Here is a 27,469-nt window from a genome sequence, read left to right on the forward strand (position 1 = left end):
ATGAATACAGCCTGGACTCTGTGCAGACTTTTTGGTAATAATGTGTCTTACATCAATCAGTAAAAAAACAGGTGACAGCAACTAGGAGCATGGTGGATTATATGGACAGGGTTTGTGTAATTGCTCACACCATCAGAGGGGGGAGACAAACTGCAGGTTTGAGGGAAAGCTTTATTGGTGCTGAAGCCTCATTTTAGCTGCAGCTGATCTTTGAAAACAATTTTTTTTCATTTCTACACAAAAACAAGACTGATGCATTTCCCCCATGTGAAGTCACTCTACGAAGGACCTGCAAGGACATAGTTGTATTGACCTGTATCTTCATGTATTTAAAGAGCCTTGTCAGTGCGGACCCAGCAGGGGTGGATTGCTGTCACCAGTATGTTGTGTACCTTTAAGGCCTCAGCTGACAGCGAGTCAATAAAGTTTCCAATAAGGGAAATTAGAAATGACAAAGAGCCCGAAAAGTACCATTTCCTTGGTATTAATGTCTTTGTTAATCATATTTCTATGCAAAAACAGTTATTCTGGTATATGGTCTTAATTAATTATACACATATTTTGTGTATATATATATATTGACATTATTTATATACAAAATTGTTCGTCTGGTAGGCTGGGTGTGGTTGTCTTGGTGACTTCTACCAGGGGATTATGTCGCCCTGCCAGTCTAGAAGCTTCCCACTGTCTTTGTTGCTGAGGGATGACATCACATTGAGCATGCCAAGTACGCTGTCCTGGGTGGTCAAGGGAGCCTAGGTTAGACAACAAACACAAGAAAGAGGAAAGTCAGTAGAAATAAAACAACTACATTATCCATGTCTTCCCTCTTACTCAGAAACCATGTAAAGCCTATATACATGGGCTTCATGATGCTGGGAAAAGTGGGACTAACTATCCAGGGTCTATTATATGGAAGGTCAAGAAGCTCAAAGTGTAAAGTATTTTGTTAACCCTAACCCTGTAATGATATAGCTCTTGGCATCATGTAATGTTTCTCACTAACAGCAGGTACTTTTCTTCTGCTTTCTTCATGACAAGCAAATTCAAATAGGTAAGAGCCTCCTATTGGATAATTACTGCATGAGGGATTATCTTTCATCTGGCAACAAGTTATCTAACCCCAACTGATGCAATGAGTAGATTCTCACTTCTTAAACAACCATGTCCTAAAACACATCCCGTTGTCATGGAAAAGATGTTAGTCTGTTTGAGAAGGGTCAAATCATTGGCATGCATCAAGCAGAGAAAACATCGAAGGAGATTGCAGAAACCACTAAAATTGGGTTAAGAACTGTTCAACACATTATTAAAAACTGGAAGGATAGTGGAGAACCATTGTCTTTGAGGAAGAAATGTGGTCGGAAAAAATCCTGATGATCGCGATCGGCGATCACTTAAACGTTTGGTGAAATCAAATCATAGAAAAACAACAGTAGAACTCAGGGCTATGTTTAATAGTGAAAGTAGAGCATTTCCACATGCACAATGTGAATGGAACTCAATGGATTGGGACCAAACAGGTGTGTAAACTTAAGAAAACCACTAATCAGCGAGGTCACTCAGAAAAAAAGGCTTCAGTTTGCTAGGGAGCATAAAGATTGGACTCTGGAGCAATGGAAGACGGTCATGTAGTCTGATGAGTCCAGATTTACCCTGTTCCAGAGTGATGCACCCATCATGCCAAGTGTCTACTGTACAAGCCTGTGGCTGCAGTTGGTCAGGTCTAAATTCAGGAACATTATGTGGCCAAAGAATGAGGTCAGCTGACTGCCTGAATATACTGAATGACCAGGTTATTCCATCAATGGATTTTTTCTTCCCTGATGTCACGGGCATGTTCCAAGATAATTAAGACAATTAAGTGTACTTGACAAAGCACACCTAAAGTATTGAAAGCACTCAATGCAAAACAATGGCCCCTCTGTAACATCACTGTAATGTTTAATGATATTGCTCTATGCAGGACTTTTATTTTGAAATACCATACACCTTCCATATTGTATTGACCTTCAACTTCATGTATTTAAAGAGCCTACGGAACCTCTCTGAATTCTCCACCAACTCACCTCTTCTCCACCCATGTCGGTGCGGACCCAGCCGGGATGGATTGCTGTCACCAGTATGTTGTGCATCTTGAAGTCCTCAGCTTGACAGCGAGTCAGCATATTCAGTGCTGCCTGGTGGCCAAAAGCCAAAAAGAAATGAACTTATCATTAAATTGTTTTAATTAAATTATTCTTGAACATAATTAAGTGGGTGATATTGGTTTCTGAACTGTTCACAAAAAATTGAATGGAGGCAAATGTTATTCTGTGTTATGATAACTGTCAAATTCGAAAACATTTCACTGAGGCAGCTAAAAGTCATAAATGATATTCTGGTGAATGCAGCTATGGTGAACTCTCTGTGTCAGGTCTGTTAGACCTATCCGTTACCTTTGATCCCTTTGATCATATCGTCTGAATTGATATATAGCATAAAACTGTGGCTGACATCTCTGGTACTGTACTGAAATGTTTTACTTCATACGGAGCCCCAGACATGACATGGTCAAAAAAAGTGTAATTGTGGCCACAATATAGCTATAACGTGTACACGAAATACTACTTTGTGGCCACAATTTAGTATTTTGTTGTATAAACAATAGTGCCCCGATATAATTATTGAGCTTTGTTGTATAAACATATGTATATTATGAGTATTTAAAGAATTACAGCATGTCTTCAGTAGGGAACCAATGGGCTATGAGCCAAGAGTGAAAAACAGAAGAGAAGTCAGAGAATATTGAGAGACAAACTAAAACATTGTTGGTTTTAGTCTTTTCATGGGAGCCAGCCTTGTCTTACAATATACTTATGATGCATCAAGTGAATAAGTTTAAAGATTAAAAGAAACACGGTCTGAAATATGGTTAATCTGACCAAAGCCGTGACTTTGGTCCTGCATGTTGTGTGTCCTGTGTAGTGTGGCCTCTGTCTGTATGATCCTATTCGACAAAGACGAATTAAGAGCTTAGTCTTCCGGAGATAATTGTAGATTCAAAAAAAATTATAGCAGTTACAGTGTCAATTTATGTGCAAGTCGAGAGTACCTTGCTTGTCCTATAAGGGTACATCTGTGCAACTGGGAAGGTCTCTGGACATTTCTCTATGGATGAGATGAGGGTGGAGATGTTGATGATGGCTGACCTCCTGCAGGACATTGTATTACCTGAGAAAGAGAGAGACTCCAGGGTGAGGGTGGAGGGTGACTCCAGCAGAGAACATTGATCACCCTGAGTGAAATGAGCTGTCTTTACAGCAAAATAAGGCAAGTATATATGTACATATGTACATAAGAAAGTGTCACTGTCTCTCTCTATGACTCCATTGTTGACTCATCTGCGTAGTAGTTAGAAGAAAATCACAGATAATGTGAGATATAGACAACATTCCAAGCACAGTCAGAGACCCTAGTGACCGTGACTCAGGAGGTAGAGCAGTCATCCACCAGCTGGAAACCGACTGGATGCACCATGCCGTTACACTGTCTGACTTCCTTGTCTGGCTCAATCTGCTCTGCCCAGATTGATATGGCTGCTGGCCGTTTTCATCAAAAGTTGCACAGATATTGCATGTTTCCATGGTAATAATTAGCCAGCCCTTCTGACCAGTGATACCAAGGTAAAAATCAGTGACACCCACTGTTTTGATGGTAACTATCAGTGACAAACCCAGACCATTGTTTCCATGGTAACAATTAGTCACTCCCTCTGACCAGTCTATCCATGTTAACAATCACTGACACCCACAAGTGTTTCCATGTTTCCAGTGACACCCGCTGACCATTTTTTCCTGGTAATAATCAGTGACTGGTGGCAGCAAATGACAAAAGATGAACAAATGGCTTATGATTTTCTGTTAGCTTATTGACTTTGAGAGAGTGCAGTAGCAGTTGATATATACAGCAGTGCAAATGTAAATAAATATATCATCAGTTGTTTTGTTCTGGATACTATCCTGAACCTGACTAATGAGTCAGCAGAAGTAATAAACACTGCTGTCTGTTCATTGTTCAGCTGTTCATAGTAATGGCAGGCTTCATCAGAGGCATATTAACAGCAGCTTTAGAACATGATCATGGTGTCAGATCAGATAGCACACACTGCACCACTCAGATCCACAACAAAACCTATCTGGGTTTATCCAGGGCACTGTTTTGCTCTGAAACTCAGTAGTGCTTCCACCTTCTAGCCTTTCTCGCCCTCAACAGTTGGCTGTTTCGCTGCTCTACTGCAGCAGTTATGTTGTGCTGTCAGTCAAACATGTAAAGCCAGCCCCTCTTTGCAGTTCTTGATGAAAAACATCCATGTTGAATAGTACAGCACAATGGGCATGAAACCATAGATGTCCAATGATTTTCCTATTTTTATTACCCCCATAATACCTGTATCTGAGATACAAATTCTAGGATTGCAAAAAAGAAAATATATTTACCATTTTCAGCTGAGCCCCTCTCTGCTGCTCTTTGGAGGAGAGGAAGAAACAGCTGAAGAGAGAGGTGATAGTTTACTGACCATAGTGAAAATGAGCACTAATACACGTTATATACGTTGAAAGTATACAGAATTAGGAAGGTGGTGTGTATATCTGTACAGTGCATTTTATCAGGTAACTGATTCAACTACATGTATTAATACCATCTGATATAGTTTATATTTGGGGTATATTCCTTACAATATAACCAGTTGTGTGTGTTTAGTTGTCCACTACCTGTTCTTTTGTTAGTAACACCTCAGCGGCGACAGAGACACATGATTGCAAACAACATACATGTAGGTGTCTCCCTGTGGTTAAATGATGCAAGCAATGTAGCAGTTAAACCCCTTTTTTCACCCTGACATGCTGATATCTGTATCAGCCTTTGTGCCTGCATCTGTGGGTGTCTGTGTTTATACCACTCGACAAGCACAGAGAGCAGTCAGACAAACTAACCTTTGTAAGGATAAATGGTCCAGCCACATTGGTTTCATACACCTCCATCATGTGTTCTTTTCCAGTGGCAGATAAAGGAGCTGGTAATGCTGGTTTGTTGACAGCAGCGTTGTTGATGAGGAGGTTCAACCCATCAGCCCCAATCTGCCTGCTCACAGCAAGGACAGCAGCAGAGATACTGTCCTCATCTGACATGTCTGCAGATAGACATGCACATACAGAAATGTACACTTTGGCATTTGATTGTCAGAGAGATTTACTGTATATATCATGGCATGGTGACTAGAAACATTACAAACTGAAACATGGTTCATCACTGCCCAGGAAAATGAAGGCTCTACAGCAGATGATTAAAAGCACCAGAACATCACCAGGCCTGTTCTAAAAATGAAAATTAGATATTGATATTATCTGTTTCCCACCTTGTTAAGTCATTGTTGATAATTATTGTGAGAAATCATTAACGTGATCAGTGTCTTCACATAGATGAGTATAATTAATCTTTAATAATCATATATAACTAAAGGCAAACTGAGCAAATTTGTTATTTCAGAAGATTGTATCAAACTGGTAGCCCTTTGTTTGGGACCCATGAACCGCCCAATTAGTTTGTTAAACCAGGATTATAAGCTCTTCACATCAATTCTAGCAAAACTTAGAAACAATACTTCCTGATATTATACAGTTGGACCAAACAGGTTTCAGTTTATATATACACTATATTACCAAAAGTATTCGCTCACCTGCCTTTACTCATTCTATGAACTGAAGTGCCATCCCATTCCTAACTCATAGAATTCAATATGATGTCGGTCCACCTTTTGCAGCTATTACAGCTTCAACTCTTCTGGGAAGACTGTCCACAAGGTTGAGGAGAGTGTTTATAGGAATTTTTGACCATTCTTCCAAAAGCGCATTGGTGAGGTCACACACTGATGTTGGTCGAGAAGGCCTGGCTCTCAGTCTCCGCTCTAATTCATCCCAAAGGTGTTCTATCGGGTTCAGGTCAGGACTCTGTGCAGGCCAGTCAAGTTCATCCACACCAGACTCTGTCATCCACGTCTTTATGGACCTTGCTTTGTGCACTGGTGCACAGTCATGTTGGAAGAGGAAGGGGCCCGCTCCAAACTGTTCCCACAAGGTTGGGAGCATGGAATTGTCCAAAATGTTTTGGTATCCTGAAGCATTCAATGTTCCTTTCACTGGAACTAAGGGGCCAAGCCCAGCTCCTGAAAAACAACCCCATACCATAATTCCTCCTCCACTAAATTTCACAGTTGGCACAATGCAATCTGAAATGTACCGTTCTCCTGGCAACCTCCAAACCCAGACTCGTCCATCAGATTGCCAGATGGAAAAGCGTGATTCATCACTCCAGAGAACGCGTCTCCACTGCTCTAGAGGCCAGTGACGGCGTGCTTTACACCATTGCATCCGACGCCTTGCATTGCACTTGGTGATGTGTGGCTTGGCTGCAGCTGCTCGGCCATGGAAACCCATTCCATGAAGCTCTCTGCGTACTGTACTTGGGCTAATCTGAAGGTCACATGAAGTTTGTAGCTCTCTAGCAATTGACTGTGCAGAAAGTCGGCGACCTCTTTGCACTATGCGCTTCAGCATCCGCTGACCCCTCTCCGTCACTTTACGTGGCCTACCACTTCGTGGCTGAGTTGCTGTTGTTCCCAAACGCTTCCATTTTGTTATAATAGAGCTGACAGTTGACTGTGGAATATTTAGGAGCGAGGAAATTTCACGACTGGATTTGTTGCACAAGTGGCATCCTATGACAGTTCCACGCTGGAATTCACTGAGCTCCTGAGAGCGGCCCATTCTTTCACAAATGTCTTGTTTCACAGTCTGCATGCCTGAGTGCTTGAATTTATACACCTGGGGCCAGGCCAAGTGATTAGAACACCTGATTCTGATCATTTGAATGGGTGAGCGAATACTTTTGGTAATATAGTGTATATATATATATATATATATATATATATATATATATATATATATATATATATATATATATATATATATGTGGGAAAAATGGACAGTGTTTACATACCAGTGACAAGAATGGAAGGAATGAATCACTGATATATCACAGTCCGGTTTGAAGGAGACATGGCATTCCAGACCTTAACACCTTAACCAGACCTCAAGGATGTGTACTCTCACCTCTGCTGTACATACTATACACAAATGACTGTTGTAGCACTTTTGAAAACCGTCATATATTGAAGTTCGCGGATGACATGGTTATAGTGAGCCTGCTGAACAGTACTGAAACTTTGCATGGTCTTGTGGCTGATTATTTTTTGAAATGGTGTGAGGAATCTTTTTAATCCTTGAACATTTTAAAGACAAAGGACATGTGTATTGATTTTAGACGCGTGCAGCCCTCTCCTGATGGATGGATGGATGGTCAGGCAGTCAAAATTGTAGAGTCCTATAAGTATTAGGCACTATCCTCAACAACAAGCTGACATTTGAGAAAAACACAGACTTGATCTGTAAGAAAAGCCTGCAACATCTCTTTAGTCTTAGGAAACTTTCTAAATTCCAGGTTGACTCCACCCTGATGGCTTTGTTTTATCGTTCTTTTATTGAGTCTGTTATTACGTTTTGTTGGTTTCAATCTCTGAGGGCAAAATAGAGAACTCTACTAACAAGCTTGTTAGTATTAGTGGCAAAATCACAGGGTCTGCACAAAAAACTCTACAGGATCTTTACAACAAACAGCTGCTTTAGAAAGCTAATTCCATCCTGTCTGACTGCTCTCATCCTCTGCATCAACAGTTTCAGTTTCTACCATCAGGTTCACTGCTCAGACTTCCACTTGCTAAAACAAACAGGTACAAACACTCCTTTTTTCCTCCTGCTGTCTCTCTTTTAAATGCCAGGAGGAAAAGTTAGTTTACCCAGTAGGATAGAATATCCTTTTCACTTGAGTAAAATTCTTTAACAGAGTTGATTCAGTATTTTATATACGTCATTTATTAGGTTATGTGTATATGTGTATTTGTTGATTTTTGTATTTTGTGTGCTCCTTTTGCTGTGAAACAAATTGCCCCACCGGTGATAAATAAAGGTATTGATTGTTTGATTGATGTATGTTTGTGTGTGTGTTTAATAATATGGTATCTTCAACAATAGAAAATCAAGACAGAATCAAGTATAGTGGCATGCAGTTCAAGTGTCATTCCTATTTTCATACCAATGCAGCTGTCGTTTTCATGCCCACCCACCTGCATTTGGTTGATAACAAATATACTTGCACCCACTTGTACGCCCCTGGGTGAGTCAGTCTTACAATGAACTCTGGTCAGGCGCACTGTTGGCAGATTTCCATCTTGAGGCAGCAGAATGCGACAACACCATAGACCAATAAAAAGCTGGTCTAAAGTCAAAATATAGTCTGTTTCCTGCAATTTCAGTTACACATTAACTGCACTTACACAGGCGTGTTCACACCGTTCATACACTCTGATTTTATGAATTAAGAGGCTGCTTTCAGTTATTTTAAACATTTCCATGAACACCGTCATGTCACTGTAACAAATACCGTGGCACGTTAAATAAGCACAATTAAAAGCTGTGTAAACTCTCCAAAGGGATCAAGTCAAAGGTTTTAAAAAATATAATATAATTATATTGTATTTAACATGTATATCTACACTGTTCAGCAGCAATATTAGAACAACTGACAGGTGAAGTGAGCATTGGTTAACTTGTTACAGTCACATGTCAGATATCAGATTCCTTGTGCACACGTGCATGTTAATGCCATATCAATTTGCTGCTGGAGGATCGATGCAGGTTATGTCACGAGTATTTTCTCATTAAGGATGTATTTCTCCTCTATCATGCCACCAGTTGTTGATCAGGATCATACTTTTCTGATCAATGGACTGAGATCCAAACACCGAGGGACTCACACCTGCCTCTTAAAGGGAATAGAAGATGTCACTTGGACTGGTTGCACAAAACACACCCATGATTAATTCTAAATACCACCTCTTTGCGCCATGAGCCTCACTTTGCATCCAGATTATCTGCTGTTTAATGAGCAAATCATTGTTAACCTCTTTCCTCGTTTTCCCGATGACCCAGCTGCTGAATGTTCAACCCATTTGCATGACACTAAAACCAATTTTTACATACATTTTCAGGAATGATAAACTCATAACTACATTGAGGTGACTTTCCCTGTAGGCCTACGTAAATTCTATTTCTCTGTTTATCATATAACGTCAGAGCTTGTTCCAGCAGTCCACTGCCAGGCCAGAATAACGTCAGTTCAAAGTTAACTTGTATCCAGCCTGGCTATATGTGAAAAAATAACAGCAGAGAGAAACATTTTTGACTAGATAGACACTGGGAGTGTCAGGTGAATTGCTGCGTGTGTGCTTTTGTTAGAGTGAGACTCCAGAACAGCAGGTCTGGTATGAGGAGTTTCCTGTTTACCCTGCTGCCATCTGGCAAGTAATAGAGAACTACGCACTGCCATACTACAAGATTACAGAGCAGTTTCTTTCGTCAGGCTGTGAGACTCACATCTGTTTACAATATTTTCTTCTTCTGAGTAGCGCTTGGTGCTCACACACAGTTATAGTTGATGGACAGTGTTTCCTAATTGTTGAACTTTTGACGTATAGATGCCGACCGAATTATCATCCCCTCAGACACAGATTCAAAAAGCCCAAGCTGTCATTTCATTACACAATCCTGTGTTGTATAATGATGAATAAATGACCTTGTACCTTAGTATTTAATAGATATATTAGGATGTGTTTTGTTTACCTAGTTTAATTACAGTGATCTTTCCAGGATATTGAGTAGGAAGTGCTCTCAGGGCCTAAAGGGAAGAGAGAAGAGGGAGACATGGAGAATGACAGGAAGAAGATGTCAGAATAGACAGTTTCAAAATACACTGCTCATTTCATGCTAAATTGTATCTTGTGCTGTACCACATTTCTACCAATGGACACACATTGCTCTACTGATCAGCAGTTAGTGTGGATACCATTTACACATTTAAACGTTGACAGAACAAAACTAGCGGTTTTCCTAAGCTTTCACTTGTTTAATTCACCTGACATGTCCATGTCCTAGACTTATCTCTGTACTGTACACAGAAAAAACTGCTATGTCTGAATGACCTGGATAAGATACTGGACTGTTTCATTAAAATGGTTTTCGAGGAAATGGAGTCTATCTAATATCCCTGTGTTGAGGATATTCTTAGAATATCATTCTAATCACAACAAAGTCTGTTTTTTGCACCAGCCAGTTGGATAAGTATGAGACTCTCACCCAGGAGACTGGGAGTTCATATCCCAAAAGGAACATAGTATTATACTGTTGACTGATCATTACCTCCATCAAGGATGTTTTTGCCGATGTTCATTTGTGTGTTGGTTGGTTGGTTTGTCAGCAGGATAACACCAAAACTACTGAACATATTTTGATTACACGGGTCAGGTCTCTCTCTTTCCTGGAACTTATGAAGGAGCATTTTCTTATTTTTCTGTTTAAGTTTTCAGTTTTTTGGTAAATGTTATGTGACAAAAGTCCTTAAAGGTCCCATATTATGAAAAACACGTTTTCTCTGGTCTCTACATATATAAGCTGGTCCTCCCTGAGCCTGCCAACTCCCAGAATGAGGAAAACAAGTGATTCCTGCATGGTCTCTGCAGCCCACCCACTGGTAACACGGCGCTCCCACAGACTGCTCAGATTCAGCTCCTGTCCTTAAGTAATGAAAGGTGTCATTTTCATAGGCTGGCCTCCTCTGTGCGGTGATAGGAGATATCCGAGAGGGGATCGAACATCCACGAGGTGAAGTTCGGTGTGTCCAGCGGTGAGACAGCAGTGTTTTGTCAGACAGTGGTTGCATTTAATTTTTTAATGACAATGTGCCGGCTGCGGTTTGTGTTAGTGTGTGTGTGTGTGTGTGTGTGTGTGTGTGTGTGTGTGTGTGTGTGTGTGTGTGTGTGTGCTAACCACTTCACATCGGACTGCTTCAGTAACAAGGGTTAGTACCAAGCTGGCTTTGCCTCAACACTGACCCTCGTAAAAGGATCTGTCCCAACCATACCGGACCCAGCAACTGCACCCGAGCCAGCGAAAACTGTCACCACGGTTTGATAGTATTTACAGTTGCCTATGGCTAAGTCAGCTGGAAATTGGTTAACTAGTTAGCTCCACTTTGGTCCGTTATGCAGTGGAGTTTGAAGAGAGTTTAATGTTAATAATGTTACGATGGAGCTTGGTTGTCACAGTAAAAAGTCTGGAGACAGAGATGATGCGAACAGTGTCCAAGAGTTTGGAGACTGTGTTGGAGACATACACAGCTTTCACTAGCTGTTAGCCATTAGCTACATGAGAGTAACTGTAACAACACATAGAACAAACTAACATTATTCAGACACACTAACCAATCTGAAATGTCCTGCTGCAGCCACAGAGTCTGTATTTCTTCAGGAGCCTCTCCTTCTGGGTCTGATTCTAGGTCAAACTGGTGGTTGAACGAAAGCATCTCCACAAGCCATAGCGATACATATATATGTATCCACCATACCATTAGCGTATGCTACCACTAGCACAAGGGGCATCGTCTGCCATACCATGGGCATAAAATACTGCCATAAATCGCAGGCACGCAAATCAAACAACCACACACGCATTTTTTTTCCCCCCAAGCACTTTTCCATGCACTGGCAAGCTATTTTTTATTCTGCATCTCTGCCCCTGGCGCAATATTGTGGCCTGCCAGGAGAAAAACAGCTCGAGCCTGGGCAGGGTCCGCTCGCAATACTTTCGTTCGGAAAACTTTCCCCCTGCTCACAAGCAAGTGAATTTTTTCAGTGGGCGGTTTTTGTCAGTAAGGGGGCTTCTCTTAGCATTAAAGAGGATGGAAGAAGTGACGGCAAATAAACTACTTGTTCATGCATTAAAACAGGACCAGGCACTGAGATTTCATATAAGCTGTTGTTTAGCCCAATCAGGGGAAAAACATACAGTTCATGCAGTAAATAGGGCAATGATTAGCCTACTACAGGTCTACAAAACAAAAGACGAGTTATGTTTGATGTGCAGAGTAAGAAGTACTGTAAAATGATGAGACTGTTGTACAGCAGGTGGCGGTATGCGCCTGACAATTGTTCGTGTTCCGCCTGTACTGTCAGTAACCATAGCTGACTGCAAGGAGGTAGCGTTAATTTCGTATCTAAGAAAAGCATAGATTCTCCCAAAGCATAGCTTCTCCCAAATCTCCCAAATCTCCCAAAGATTATGTTTATGTACAACTAATATGCAATAGCAAATACATTTTCAGGGAAATGTTATCAATTGAATGCACAAAAAAGTCACAAAATATCAGTACTGGACATATGTTTGCTGTGTAGTTTATTTCTATTCAGTCCTCGAAGATAAATGATAGCATCGTTGTTTCAGCAAAAACATTGTTTTTGTAATCTTAAAATACTTTTTTACTAAATTTGATTTTTTTTTTGTGCCTAAATCTAAGCAAACTTTAACTACTGTGTTGTTCAACAGGTTTGTAAGGACCGATGGTGCTGTTTGCTGGTAAGCTGTCTGATAAGAATTGAATAAACAAAGAGAGACACAAGTTAAAACCTGTAATTTCTCAAAAATCAACCAAATTTTGTTTGACCAAAGTGTTTTTGTAGCCTAATCGATATCACCTACCTCAACTTAAGTGCAGTTCAACAATGAGACTCTTGGTGAACCACTGACCATAACCCACACTGCAACAATATTTAGTTTTGGGGAACATATATACAGTAATGTATACAATATCTTGAATAAACCTGTTTTAGTGTTTTACACAGAGTAAGCATAAAATAGCCTTCAATAACTGTTGGAACAAATAGAACTTCCCTCCACACCTCCTCAACAATCACTTTTACCACACAGAGATAGATTATGATAATTAAATGCTTGGTCATATTTAAAAGTCCCCCTTGTGTATGTGAGTTCAGGTTCCATATCAGCTCCCACACCTTTCTGTGAATAGCAGCAATGTGTTTTTAGCAAATGGATCAGAGAATTTTGTCAAGTACTTATGTGTGACTGTTTTACCTCAGCGCTGGTTCCCCCTGGTTCTCTGCAGCAGGCATAGATGTGAGTCCCCTCTGCTGTATTTTGAGCCAGCTGTTTGATCAGCTCCAGACCAATACCTCTGTTAGTCCCAGTCACTACAATATTGCCTGCTAGCATCTCCGACATGTTAGCCTATCAACTGTCAAAGCTCAGGAGCTGTCTGACTGTTGTCTTGTGACAGTGACTAGATATGTGTGACAGCACGGTGTTGCTGTAATGCTAGTCCTGTGTGCGTCATGCCCTTACTATGAAGTAGGTGTGTACTTCACAAGAAGGCAGGAGTAAGAATCTCACTTTACTGTGTGTCACCTGTTGCACTACCTATTTGGACAACCTTTACCTTACTTTTTATTATCTTCATCTCAACCAGTCTGCACCAGCCCTCTACACTGTTGGACTTACGTAATGACATTGTATGCTTCCAGAACTGAAGTATATCTGTCTGTCAGTAAAGATAAATTCAAACCAAAAACTAACAAACCATAAGCATCCCTTTTTAATTAACTCATTTGTTCTTCTTTATTAAGGCAGTATCTCAAAACTGTGTAGTATAAAATGATAAGTCTGATCTAAGAGTAGAAAATTGGTAAAACAAAGCGCTGTGATGATGTTACCACTTGGAATATGTGGAAAGTCTGAGTTTAACCACAGCTGCAGACGTATGAAGTTACCTCACTGCCAGACACGTCCTCTTCCTGTCTTAAGGGACACTGTTTTAACTAACACTAACACTACCAGCTCAGCAGAACACAAACACCACTAGGATTTTTTTTGCTCATATTGCTCTGTGTCTGCTGGATCTGTAGATTGTGTTAATTAAGGCAAGAATACCCACAGGGCCCTTAAAAATGCAGTTATTGCAGCTTTAAATTAAATATATACAATGAACCTCAAGTGTGATTGAATAACCATGCTATGTGATTGGTCAGGTCATGTGTTCATGGATCTGAACTTTGACTAACTTTCTTATCAGAAATAAATGGATTAGATCACAACTGGAACATCAAATTTCCTGACATAACTTCTCTGGTATCCACAGATGTTAAAATAAACTTCTTGAATGTGTTTTCTCCTACCCAACATAAACAGAAAGGGTAAAAGTGAATTTTCTACCTCTATTTAACTAAACATTTGCTGAACATTTCATTAATTATTTTCATTGTACAGCTTAAAGCATAGTGCATACTGAAAGTTACATTGCCAGCCTTATCAAAGCATTTATTCTCTGTAGGACCAGCCTGATATGTTCGAGAGAGGATGACAAACCAGAGTGATCCAGCATGTCCTGGAGAACATCGTTAATGAGCGCTTGAAAAATGCAGGGGCACTGGTGAGACCATAGGACATAATACCCAAATACTCACAGTGACCAAGAGGAGTCTCCCTCCAGTTCTGGACCAGGTGTGTGTGTGTGTGTGTGTGTGTGTGTGTGTGTGTGTGTGTGTGTGTGTGTGTGTGTGTGTGTGTGTGTGTGTGTGTGTGTGTGTGTGTGTGTGTGTGTGTGTGTGTGTGGTTTTTCCTCCCTCCAGTTGAGGGAGGATGTGGTTCACTGTAGATTGTGAAGCCAACTGAGGCAATGTGATTGTGATTTTGCTAAAATATATAAATAAAATTGATTTGATCTTAGTTTCAATGGACTCATCATGTGGAGTATAATTGTTCCAGGATCAATCAGCATCTGTAAATTCTGTGAAGGCTCAGGATTCATGAAGTGGAAAAAAATCATTATGTTACATTACATTATGTTATTGTTGCGAAAATAAAAGTGTCTGCAAAAATCTGATCTGCATGACCTCAACATATGGGACTTTGGACCATAATCGACAGTCAGATTTAAGATTAGAGCACATTTTGATTTTCCAGTTTTTCATATGAATAATGCATATGATGTAAAATTGTGTCTTCATGACACTATGCCTCAAGTAAATAATGGCATGTTACTGGCTGATTTCCCATATTGTTATTATTATTGCTGTTTTATGAGTTTCTGCAGTCTGTGTCACAACTGTCAGAAAAGGTGAGATCCATATACTCCTGTGTGTGTGTGTGTGTGTGTGTGTGTGTGTGTGTGTGTGTGTGTGTGTGTGTGTGTGTGTGTGTGTACGGTGTGACACACGCACACACTGTCAGCCAGATTAATCTATCTCAAAGCAGCCTCACAGAGCCACTATAGAACTTGCATTTATTAGATTGTGTTAGATCCCGAGTTTTTATTTGTGTATGGCAAACGTTGAGATATGGATCTCAACTTCTAACATGCTCTCAGTTAAAGTTATGCACAACAATATCTTTTGAAATTGCAACACAGGCCGTGTGTCCTGTTCTGCCTATGTTAACAACCATAACACACAGTTTTCTATTGTTTTTATGCTATGACTTTATGGCTGCTCAAATCAGAAGGTATAGTATAGACAGCTCTCACTCTTTATTGAAGCTTTCTAATGAAAGGAATATTCAAACCTAAGATACATGCTTTATGATCTGCACCATCCAGTTAAAATGAAAGTATTCTACATGTGTTGTGCATCAATCCAAACAACTTTCTTACAATTTTGTCCAACCTATTTTGTATATTTGTAAACAGGGATATCTACTAGTTTTTCATAATTCCAAGTTCTGAGAGTGTGACAGTTTTTGGCAGCAAAATGTGTGTGTTTGATATGTGACACTGCAGCACAATCAGGGCTGTATGTTGCTGGTTCGATTCCTCTAGTCTTCAGGTCAAAGTGGCCATGGGTAAGATACCGAACCCCAAACTGCTCCTGATGTTCTGGTCGGCACCTTGCATGCAGCCACCACAATGAGTGTATGAATGTATGTATAAATTAGTCTAAGTTGTTGACAAAAGTTTCTGCTAAATGCCCTAAAAGTAAATCAGTGAGATTGAATAAGTTAATGTTGTTGCATGTCCATTAAACTAATTAAGAGATGTTGCACACTCTACTGACTGAGCTCCTGGGCCCCCAAACAGATCACATTTTTAAACAATAGCTGAGTTCAGCATTTGCACACCTAAGGGTCAACAGGTGTGTAGGAGAGACTGAAGGCCATCAAAATCAGGAAATAGAATCCTGCACTTCACTTCACTTGTGATTAAGTTTATTGACAACAATGTCTCAATACCTTCAACAGATTATCTTCCTGATGAGATTTTTCCTAAAAGATAGCTGGGACATTAACTTCAGAGTCTTCAAAGTGCAAAAAAAATCATTGATTTTCCTGCCCCCTTTTGTCTGAAAATAGAATCCTGTGTGTTCAAGGTTGAAACATTATCAGCTTAGTGTGGGGTGTGTGACTTGCAGGGACTGGCAAGATAATGTATCTTGATTTTTTGAATAGGCCAAATGTTACTGGTTATTACCTAATTGTCATATCGTCAAGTTTACCTGATTTTTGCATTTTCATGCTCATTAGATAATTCAGTTTTAAAATCGTGTATAACTTTTGTAAAGGTTTTGGCAGAGTACCCGACCCCTCCCACTCTGTTCATGATTACTTGTGTTTTTGCCTGTTCCTGTACTGAGGCGGAGTGGCAGGTGTGTCAGGAGAATGATCAACGCCTGAAGAAACTTCCTCTGATTATTTCACTTGCTATAAGAGGGCTAGCAATCTTGGTTGTGTTCTTTCAGATGTGGTCTAATTTGATTTGATAAAACATTATTTTAAATGTTTGCCTTTGTGTGGTCTCCCTTTTTGCTGCGACCTATTGAGCTGGGTTCAAACAGTTCTTTGTCATTTGATCCAGTCTTCGCACCACGTTAGGGTCAGTGTTTAATAAGTTTTATACAAGTTTATTACCCTGTTGGAAAAAACAATGTAGACCAGAACCAAAACACTAATAATAATATAATATCATTAATAATAATATTCGTTTTGCTGGTGGTAGTGTCAACATTGGTATTACTAATAGTAATTTAGAGATGACTGTTGATCTAAAAAAGAAGTTTTAGGCCCTTGGGACATCACAGAGAAATGGTCATTGTGCATCACCAACCTGGTTAAAAAAAAAATAATAAAAAAAGCACAGAAAACCCTTCTCTCGCTTAGGTAACTTGTGCTTTTACAGAGGAGCAATAGAAAGCATCCTGACTGGCTACATCACAAATTGGCATGGTTGTGTACGGACCATTGGGTGATTACAACATCCAAGAACGTACCTGGTACTTACCTAGTATTAGTGACACTGGTGAAGTTTTCAATCAAATCCAAATCTTTCTGAAAAATGAAGCATGTTCCTGGAGTTTACTTTTCATATTCTAAAGTCAAATTCACTACAGCAGCTGCTATAAGAAGTATAAACATTGTAATGTTTTCACTAAGCATCTGTGAGCACAGTAAGAACCTCCAGATGCGGGATTGCAGATTCTTACTCCATGTCCATAAAACTGACAAACATTTACTTCTTAAGTAATTAAATTTTTTAGTCGTTATCTCTTCTAAAAACGTTACCAGCATTTGCTCATCTTTGTCTAGCTGTTGTTACAAACACCGTGCTGGACCCATTGACAGGCTCTTGGAGGACTTGCCTCTCTTGTTGAGCATTGACATGAGAGCTGTGAAAGTCTAGAACAACTATTGTCCAAACATATGAAACAAGCTAGACAACATTCTGTTGAGAAAGGCTCCGCTCTGTTAGTTAGTAGCGTTGTTAAAATGTCAACGGGGCTTTGAATGACAGTTTCTTCCTTCTAGAACAGCACCTGGGAGGTTTCGGGATCACGTCAGCTCTCTGTGGCCGTACCTGTAGAATGAGGGTCATTGCTAACATGACGCAGAATATGTACAAGAAAATCATACGTTACCAATAGGCTTTAGGACTTTCATTAATCTTCCTTTAATTCATATTTACGCTCTGTCCTAAAACAAAAGCAGCCCAACAGAGGGCACCTGATTCATGCTAATGTTGAGGGCAGTTTCTTATACAAAAACAGTATTCATACCACTGTGTAGGTAGACTACAACAACATGGCTGTGAGCAGCACAATCCAGAAAAGCACTCTTTGACATACCTTCCTCTTCTTTAGAATACAGTGAATTTTAGCTGTAAAGTTACTGTAAAAATAAAATGATAAATAATAAATATCAGAAGCAAAATAAAGCTGTACACTTAATCCTACCTCACAAAATTAGGACAGCTTCATCACTTTTTTGAGGTACAGAAAGACCTTCTGTGTGTGATGTTGAAAAAAAAAAGGTTTCAAGTCATTTTTAAACTTTGAACAAAATTTGGATTCAGCCTTCCCACTTTCAACAGTTACTGATTTTTTGTTTCAAATGCACACAGGAAATATGACATTTTAATATGACGCGACACAGCTGATGAAATTCATGTCAAAGACTGGTGCTTTTGATCAGACGGTGCTGGGGTTCATTGTCTAACTGACAAATCCAAAACTGATATTTGGCAGTCACTACATCCCACTGACTGACTTCCCTCTTGTGGCAGAAACTGTGCACTACATTGCATCACATTAGAACAAAGGTTTCAGTTTGGATTCACAACAGCCTACACTTTGTGCTAAGTGATTAGAACTTACAATGGCTGCCAAAAAATAGGTATATTTTATCAGTTAATGCCACACAACCATGTGTGCTTTTTGGATTCAAATTAAACCTCAGAAGGTAACAGATGTCGTCTCATCTCACCCATTGTATTTGGATACCATTTTCTGCAAGATGTCCATTATGTCTTGAAGCAAAACATTGCAGTTCATAATGTAAACTATATCACACAACTTTACTCCTGGTTCATACCATTTTATTGTCTGTTTGAGGACAACTGGTGAGGAAAAACTTAATACATGAGCCAGGAACTGTATTAGTCAAATGACTAAAAGTGAAAGATATTTACAATCCTTCACCTTAATTCATAAATTTAAATACAAGCCATTTTTCATATTTCAAATGAAATTCTGAAATTAAAGGTCTCAAAAGGTCCTTAAAGGAGTAGCCTGTAAGGGTCTTTGATGTCTGCAAAATTTTTAATGCAGTAGGTAAGTATAATTCAGGGACACTTATTTTAAGTGACTACTTTCAACTGACGTGCATTTGACGTTCACTTGAGCCAGTAAGCTGCTTGCTTTAACACTTCATTGTCAGTAAGCGTGACTTAACAAATCTGTCTTAAAGCTCAGTTTTAGCAAAGAATGTTTTTACTCCTTCCAAGCTGGCTCTTTGGAGTATTCTTAGTGTAATTCCTAAATGTTTGATGAATACAGGCCCAGGAATGAATTTATGCACCAATCCCCATCAGTCTCTGAGGCCAGAGTTAGAATTTGTGAGGAGGCAACGGTTCATACTGGCCTATTAGGTCTTGAAACAACACCTTGGGAGGTGCATACCACTGTTACCCACAGGCAAAAAGCCACACTAACACACATTAGTCTATCAACCATTTCTTCAGTGGCTGCTGAATTCCAGTCTTAAATGTGACAATGTCCTGGATATGATTGTGTTTAGTCAGCATCTCCATTTGGTCCCCGCAACAGTTCAAACTGGAATCATATTCACAGTTGTGATACAAAGAGTTCAGTCACTTCTGAGCACTCTAAAACACACACATTTCATTATGTAAAACAAAGCCATATGTCTTTGTATGCGTGTGTCAAAAATGACTTCATCCGTTCAACCTGCTTCTGTTTTTTCATCCAGTATCATGATTGGCAGTCCTCAATCAGATGTTTACATCCCGGACATCTGTGGGTGTCGTTGAGAGGTCCTGCCCCTCACTGACGTTCTTAACTTCCATGGTAACCGAGTGTTGCTGTTGTTGTGCCTGTCTGAGACTGGTTTCCAGCAGCGACTCGATTTGTTCCTGACACGCCCTGAGACAGTCCTGAAAAGAAAGAGATTAGGTAAATTTGAAAATCAAAGACAGTCCCAGTTCTTGTGTGAATGTAACCTGTACTCAGTATGTCACGGACAGATGTACCCACCGGGTCACTCTTGATGGTCTGTGCCAGCTGCTCTGTCAGTTTCTGAGACATCAAGGCATTGCCCACCATTCTCATCTGTAAGCCCTCCACTGCTGCCACCATGCTGCCTGCTGCTACCATGGATGGAGGGCTAGCTATGAACTTAACATCTGTGGAAGATCATGATGGAATTTAATGTTGATATGATGACTTTCCAGTGGCTTATGACAGTAAAAAGAACCAAGTAAAGACAAACATTTATAATTCAAACTTTCATTGCTGGAGATGTTTAACAGTCCTTTTTAAAAATACATAAACACAACAAAAAAGTGGTAAACAAAACCAGAATAGGATTTATATTATTCAAAGTAGCCACCTTTTGCATTGCTTTGTTCGGTATGAGGAATAGCTTGTTTTTGAAGTTTAAACTGTGAAAAATGATCACAGCAGCAGAAATAAGGCGTTCATCTTACAAGGAAACAAGAAATCTCTCTTTCTCTATCCGTCTGTGGGGCGCGTTTCTGAAGAAACTTTAATCAGATCTACTTCATACTCTGCAGGTTTACTGCTGAGGAACTACAGAAGTGCAGTCTCAAACTGTTGTGGTGCAACGCGTTCAGTACAAATACATTCTGAACTACTGCTCTGTGCTATATAAAATAAAAGCATAAAACCAGAGGTCTACCAACTGCTGTAAAGAGCTGGGGCTCTGGAGAGGTGACATATCACAATCATAAGTGGTTCAGATGATTAAATCACAAATTGTTGTGTTTTCTTCAGGGATTTTATTTTATTTTATTTTTTCAGGGCAAACACCAGAACCTGCAGCCTATTATAACGACTAACACAAATAGCCCAAACTCTGCTGGAGCACACAGTTTCCTGTAGGGGTGTCACAGTCTCCACTGTACGTCGGATATCAATCGAAATTATGTTACGTTCTCGACCTTCGATATCAAAGGTGGAATTGAGGATTCAGCCACACCCCCAGTGTCACATTTGGCAGTACATGCCAAAAAAAGTTGAGACGGGGTCAACTTTAGAAAAACACGCAGCCCAATATCACATTGCAGGGTCAAATCACATAAACTGGCAATCAGACTATGACAGAAAACAATGTGGAGTGTACAGTAATGTGTCATGAGTATGTGCTCAGTTTGAGTATGTGCATTAGATAAACACATGTGCGAATGCCTACAGTCACTGTAGGACTGGCATGTTTAACCTACTATGGTGCAGATACATGACCAAAGATCATAAGCCGAGTAGAACAGGTCAGTAGCAGGACGTGTTACTTAGCATGGATAAATAATACAGAAGGAACACAATATAATATATAATATGTTGACTTTCAATTTGGGCTTGTGCCCCAGTTTAGGACACATAGTAATGTCAGCTGTAAACCTGAACAACATCTGCTGTGAAACTGCAGTTATAGAAAAAGAGTCAATAGATGGCAGGTACCCTCTGACTTTTTATTCACAGTTAGTTTCCAATTGACTGCTGAAACTAGTTATTTTTACATTTATATTGTTAATAAATTATTTTAAAATTTGACAACAAGGCTTTAGTTGCAAACGAATAATGGCAATTATATGACTCCACCATATAGACCATCTTTTGAAATAAGAATTAAAACATTTTGCGAGTTATCACAAATCCAAGTGATTTGGATGAGCGGTCCTCAAGAAAGCTACAAGCAGCAAAACCAGAGACGTAGCAATCGGACAGGTACGGGCACTGCACTACTATTATGAAGTCATCTAGCAGGAATGTGGACTAGCATGTATTTCACTGGCCAACATACAGTGCCATGCTGGATTAAAACTCATTCATGTTACTCCACGGGTGCATTTTTCAGGTTTTGTTATAGATTTGTTGCAAAAATGCTAAATCAATGGACATTCAGTTTTGCTAATGGACATTCTATTTTCAGTAGTCTTCGCTGTTCCTTATTAATCCATTAGACTAAATTAATGTAAAATTGCAAAGACCCAATTATTCAGTGAACATAATTAGGGTTTGAGCACACAGGCAAATTACCTACACTGAGACATGAAACAATTATACCGATATAGGATTTATTGTTTTACAGTATTTGCAAAAATAAAATGAACCACGAGATGGAGGTCGGGCTGTTTTTTGCAGTTTTTAGACAAAAATCATCACTGTTCAGACAATAGTTTCGGAACCATATCAGAAATAATCACTGTCCATACCAACACACCTGAAAACACGCATCACCTACAATTGACACAAGCGTGCAAATCTAAAAAAGGAATTTATGAAAATACAGTCATGTATATAACGTAGGCCCATGCATACCTGTCGCACACAGTGCCACAAAGGTCTGAGCATGCTTCCTCAGTATGGGTCTGTTCTCTCTCCTGATAGGCAGCTGAGATAGGAAGTGGTCAATGAAGTCTAGAGGAGTTACTGAAGCCAGGTCCCACTTCAGCTTGTTCAAAACCAGCAGTTCCATTTGCTGTGAGTGGATGAGAACAGAGTGTGAAACAGAAACACAGGTGCAACAGTGATCCAAAGAGACAGATGCAGGGATTAACAAAAGATGATGATTGGAGTTTTTTGTCTACTTATGGGAATGTTCAGCTTTGAGGTGATACTGGAGAAAAGGTTGAATGACAACAATGTTGATGAAAAATACCACAATTGACACTTAGTCATGGTCTAAATGCAGGCAAATGGGACGTTTTCACCTTACAGTCGGGCTTACAGGAAAAGGTATGGAGGTTACCAAATCAACTAGGCATCATCCCCGAGGGACCATAAAGTCTATGGCAATCTGTCAACACACTGCTTAGATGCTCTGATCTGAACAACTGCGTTCATCTTGTTTATATTGCCCCCACTGAGTGTTTTAATGCAGTGGTCACTGCTGAATGACATACCAGCAGCTGAGTTGGTCTGACAGAGTTGTCTGTGTAGATACAGAGTTTCTCAGCAGTGAGTGGGATTGTCTCCTTCAGTTTGGATGCAAGGAACATGCAGGCAGCTCCCAGTAACTGCAAGTGGTTCTTCTTTGTGGGTTCTACTGACAGGAAGCGGTCCATGTAGTTCATTGCCAGAGGGAAAACCTCCTCCTCACACTTCTGCTCCTCACACACCTGCACACACAAACCAGACAACAAGTGTGCACTTAAATACTGGTTCTTATCAATGCCACTATGAAATTCACTGTATCAGGTACATTGGTTTTAAGTTCCAGTTTTGGTGCCTGTGCAATCCATGGCCTCGTGTTACTTTACTCTGTAAAAATGTGGCTAATGAATGAGCTATACACATTTTAGATTTGGAGAAAGCGAGCACTGCCGGCAATTTCAGCAGACCTTGAGTTCAGGTGTAAAGAACTGACCAAGAAGTTTGTGGAATCTGAAAATGCAGTAGGTAGGCCGATGGTTTGCTACAGTTTTGATCATGACTCAAGTACTCAGAATGGTGTCAGCAGAAGCTGCAGTGATGTCAAGTGGTCAAAACATAGCAGAATTTGCTCATCTATTTCATGGTAATGACATATGTAAGAAATGAATTAAAAATTGTCAATAGGGGACAATTTAGGTGATTGACTGCAAATTATTATTAATGTAGAGTCAGTTAAAAACTAAAACCAAACATCAGTAGCAGCTTCATTGGTGTGAGAATATTTTGCTTTTCTGGGTTTCATATAAATAGAAAACCTCGAAGAACAAGTGATGTGACAAACTGGACCTAGTTCAATCTAGATCCAGCTGTAGTTCCAAATGTATCTTTAGTAGATATAGACTAACCTGAAGATGACATAAGATATATTTCTATTTCAGCAATAAAATGCAACATAAATAGTCGCCCTCCGATTTGTGGTTTTATGATTACATCCAAGCTACACTAGATGTCCGCGTTAATGCATTCTAAAAAGTTGAAGAAATGTCGACGGTAGGTGTACAGAGAGGACATGGAGGCTTAACACAGCACAGCGAGGTGAAGAGCCTCCAACACAAAGGCAGCGCGTGGTCTGCACACACTGGGGGCTCGCTACAGTTTAACATTGTCTATAAGTATCATTATTATGCCATTTTACTTTATCTACTCCATTTAGCTTTTTATATAACTTGTGGACTGAAACTGTTGTCCTTAACACTTAAGTTAACGTGCAATAAAAAAAAAAGTTTATTTTAAGAAAATGGCGCGTCGCGCATGAATAGGTAGCAGACTTTTTAACGCCATAGACTGCATCGGATTACCGTTTTACACATGGTAGCGTCAATTTAGCGTAAACTGTAACACAAAGCTACATTATCATGCCACTAGTGAAACAATGTGATTGCGGTTGATGGGAACTCCAGTACGATTCTCCACTGACGACACAATTCCAGACTTGATTGAAAAAAGCAACCCCAAATGCTGCTGGTTTATCGGCAATTTTGCATAATATTTAATTTATCTCAGCACTACGTGTTTTACGGACTACAGCTTTAACTGGCACTGAATTAGTTAATCTTTTAAAAAATAAATGCATGGACGCTCTTCCACAAAATCAACAATGGCGCTAGTGAGCATGCCCAATCTATTCCTGAAGTTGAGATTTGATAGCCAAGTCACATTGCTGGATTCACCATTGGCTCTGAATTCCTCACAAAAAGACAACACTGGACCAAGCACATGACTTTACACACGAGCACAGCTTTTAACACCAGCTCTATAAACGAGACTCTCTTCGTACATGTAATGTCGTGGCATTAACTCACCTCCAGCATCCAGGTAGCCACTATCCTCCTCATGTAGGGAGCTATTTCTCGCTGGACGCATTTGAAGTAGTTGGAAGCGGGTAGATACTTGTCCTCTGCACGCAGCAGAGCGTGCAGGACCCGGTCAGTCAACAGGTTGGAGTCCCGGTAGGCCCTCCGGATGGCAGGCCTGTTTCCCTCACAACACATCAACTGAGGTTCCATTGACCCAACTGAGCCTGTCCGCTTTGAGTCCCTGCAGTGACGAACCTTAAAACAAGCGTCTGCGCAGCTATCGATCAACAACTACAATAGATTATTAACCGCTCAACATTTTGAGCGTCTTCCAGTTTTTGTTTTGTTTTCGTTCTTTGTTTTTTGTTTGTTTGGTTTTTTTTTTTTTTTACTTCTACAGGAATATAGTTACGAAAAATATACTAATCGAAAAGATCCGTTGTTTGTCTCCGTTGTGTCAATGGGTCAGTTTCTTCCTTTTTCGCCGGGTTATGAGTTACTTTCTTTGTTACACAAGACAGGACAACAGGCAAACCAGACCTCTGCTGGCCTCGCGACCAACATAGAGAGGCAAGTTAACAATCGACTCCCTGCTGCTGCGCCGCCTTTATCACCGGCTCGCGTCAAGTCACAGAGCAGAAGACGAATCCCCGTCCGGCCCCAAGTTTCAAAATAAAACAGCACAAGCGTTTTACGTTTCAGAAATCGATGAATATTTATTTTTATTCATCTAAAGGGTCGGTTCACGCGTATTAGGCTACAAAAACACATGCCTGTAGTGATCTGGCCATGGAGATGATTTTGGTGTGTGGTGCTGAGATCTTGAAATGTCCACCATTAACATTTGTGACTATAACACTGAATGGAATTTTATATCTGTTCATATATATATATATATATATATATATATATATATATATATATATATATATATATATATATATACAAGTAACCGTATGGCAAATATGTTTTTTCTCTTGTGTTATGGTATTGTTATTGATGTTATTGTCGCCTACACATTCATAAAACTAGCAAATCTTCTGCTCTTATTTTAAAGGGGAAAGTAACTTACTTCCTTCCTCTATTAGAGCTTGATTCTCAACACATGCAAACTAGAGGCACGTTTTCAGTGGATCTCTGTTATGTAGCCTACTTTATTTTAAAATGCAACCCTTATTTGACATTGAGAAAAGAACATTTATTTATTATAAAAGTACTTATTTACAGTCCCTGTTCAATGTGAAAGCTGACAATATTGCTGAAATAATCATCATAAAGCAAGTCAGGTATTATGAGGTTATTACCTTCACTTGAGAACATTTTCTTTAACATGAATTTTTATTGAAAACCCCTGATTGAAACCATCAATATGTGTCTGGTAGATTTCATTGTTATCACAGGAACTGCACTGAGCTGGTGTAAGGCCTACTCAGAGTGATCAGAGTGATCTCAATTTGTGTAAGTTAACAATTAATCCTCATTGCATGCCAAAATTAATCACATAATTCCACAAGGTTCTGTGCTCGGACCAATGCAATTAATTTTATACAGTATCTTTTTCCAGGAGGAAATATTATCTGAAAACACTTCATACATTTTGATTGATAAGCTGAAGATACACAGTTATTCATATTCATTTAACCACATGACAGTCAGTTAGCTACACTTCAAAAGTTATTGTGCTGAGCACTAAACATCTCAGATTATCTAATGATATAGCTCTTACGGATAGCATTACTCTGGCCTCCAGCAACACAGCGACATATCTGGGAGTTATCTCTGATCAGGATTTGTCACTCCCACATAAAACACATTTCAAGAGTTGGCTTTTCCCCCAATGGAACACGAAAATCAGAAAGATCCTGTCAGAAAACAATGCAGCCACACTAGTCTATGTGTAACCCATCTTAATAGGCCTTAACCAACCAACTGTTGTGAGGGAAGAGTCAAGGGAAAAAAATGATATGATCAAATTGATATTTTCCATACAGGAGATACATTAGAGATGTTGATGAAAAGGATTGGACTTGTTTGTCCAGCACATCCCACAGATGCTTGATTGGATTGAGATCTGGGGAATTTCAAGGCCAAGTCAACACCTTGAACTCACTGTTGTGTTCCTCAAACCATTCCTAGACCATTTTTGCAGTGTGGTAAGGTGCGTGAACCTGCTGAAAGAGGCCACACCCATCAAGGAATACCATTTCCATGAAGGGCTGTACTTTGTCTTCAACAATGCTTAGGTACGTGGTGCACATCAAAGCAACGTCCACATGAATGGCAGGACCCAAGGTTTCCCAGCAGAACGTTGCCCAGTTTGCCCATCTTTTCACCAGGTGAGTGACACACCCACTACCAGCCTTCCAGATGATGTAAAATGAAACATGATTCATCAGACAAGACCAACTTCTTCCATTGCTCCATGGTCCAGTTTTGATGCTCACACAAATATTATCTGCAAACTGTGCATGAATTTAAAAAGTATGTATGTAAAATATGACAAACCATATACTGTAAATAATGGGTACATGAGGCAAGTAAAAGTCAAATTTCACGAACAACTCAATGCAAAGATTGGTTTTACTTTAAATCTGAAGGTAACTCAAGCGCGAATAGAAAATGTTGTCTCTTTTTGTGTGTTAATACTGTCATCCACTGGCAACCTTTTGATCAGGATGATCTCTAACCAATGCGTGCTGGGATATGCTCCAGCAAAATG

General features: G+C 39.8%; 2 protein-coding genes across 2 annotated transcripts; both read right to left on the reverse strand.

Annotated features, from left to right (window-relative positions):
- Positions 1-468: 468 nt before the first annotated feature.
- On the reverse strand, positions 469-13,356 carry zgc:158868 (uncharacterized protein LOC791147 homolog). The gene is made up of 7 exons (XM_037108214.1): positions 13,080-13,356; positions 9,777-9,831; positions 4,977-5,173; positions 4,479-4,530; positions 3,095-3,213; positions 2,070-2,180; positions 469-755 (listed from the first exon to the last, which is right to left on the reverse strand). The coding sequence occupies exons 1-7, from the start codon at positions 13,224-13,226 to the stop codon at positions 642-644; spliced, it is 795 nt and encodes a 264-aa protein (XP_036964109.1). The 5' UTR covers positions 13,227-13,356; the 3' UTR covers positions 469-641.
- A 4,562-nt stretch (positions 13,357-17,918) lies between these two features.
- On the reverse strand, positions 17,919-24,960 carry LOC119025008 (G1/S-specific cyclin-D1-like). Its single transcript, XM_037108275.1, has 5 exons — positions 24,757-24,960; positions 22,924-23,139; positions 22,340-22,499; positions 20,036-20,184; positions 17,919-19,935 (listed from the first exon to the last, which is right to left on the reverse strand). The coding sequence occupies exons 1-5, from the start codon at positions 24,958-24,960 to the stop codon at positions 19,774-19,776; spliced, it is 891 nt and encodes a 296-aa protein (XP_036964170.1). The 3' UTR covers positions 17,919-19,773.
- Between the last annotated feature and the right edge of the window lie 2,509 nt (positions 24,961-27,469).

Source organism: Acanthopagrus latus, chromosome 8, assembly GCF_904848185.1.
Source record: "Acanthopagrus latus isolate v.2019 chromosome 8, fAcaLat1.1, whole genome shotgun sequence".
NCBI lineage: Eukaryota > Metazoa > Chordata > Actinopteri > Spariformes > Sparidae > Acanthopagrus > Acanthopagrus latus.

What these genes read in the sequence shown, in the direction of transcription:
- LOC119025008 (XM_037108275.1), bottom strand. Translation starts at nt 24,960, where the DNA reads ATGGAACCTCAGTTGATGTGTTGTGAGGGAAACAGGCCTGCCATCCGG. An exon ending in TGTGGCACTGTGTGCGACAG is followed by an intron (nt 20,185 to 22,339) that starts GTATGCATGGGC and finishes GATCTTCCACAG; the next exon opens with ATGTTAAGTTCATAGCTAGC. An exon ending in AGACCATCAAGAGTGACCCG is followed by an intron (nt 19,936 to 20,035) that starts GTGGGTACATCT and finishes CTTTCTTTTCAG; the next exon opens with GACTGTCTCAGGGCGTGTCA.
- zgc:158868 (XM_037108214.1), bottom strand. Translation starts at nt 13,226, where the DNA reads ATGTCGGAGATGCTAGCAGGCAATATTGTAGTGACTGGGACTAACAGA. An exon ending in GAGGGGCTCAGCTGAAAATG is followed by an intron (nt 3,214 to 4,478) that starts GTAAATATATTT and finishes TCTCTTTCTCAG; the next exon opens with GTAATACAATGTCCTGCAGG. An exon ending in CCGACATGGGTGGAGAAGAG is followed by an intron (nt 756 to 2,069) that starts GTGAGTTGGTGG and finishes TGTCTAACCTAG; the next exon opens with GCTCCCTTGACCACCCAGGA.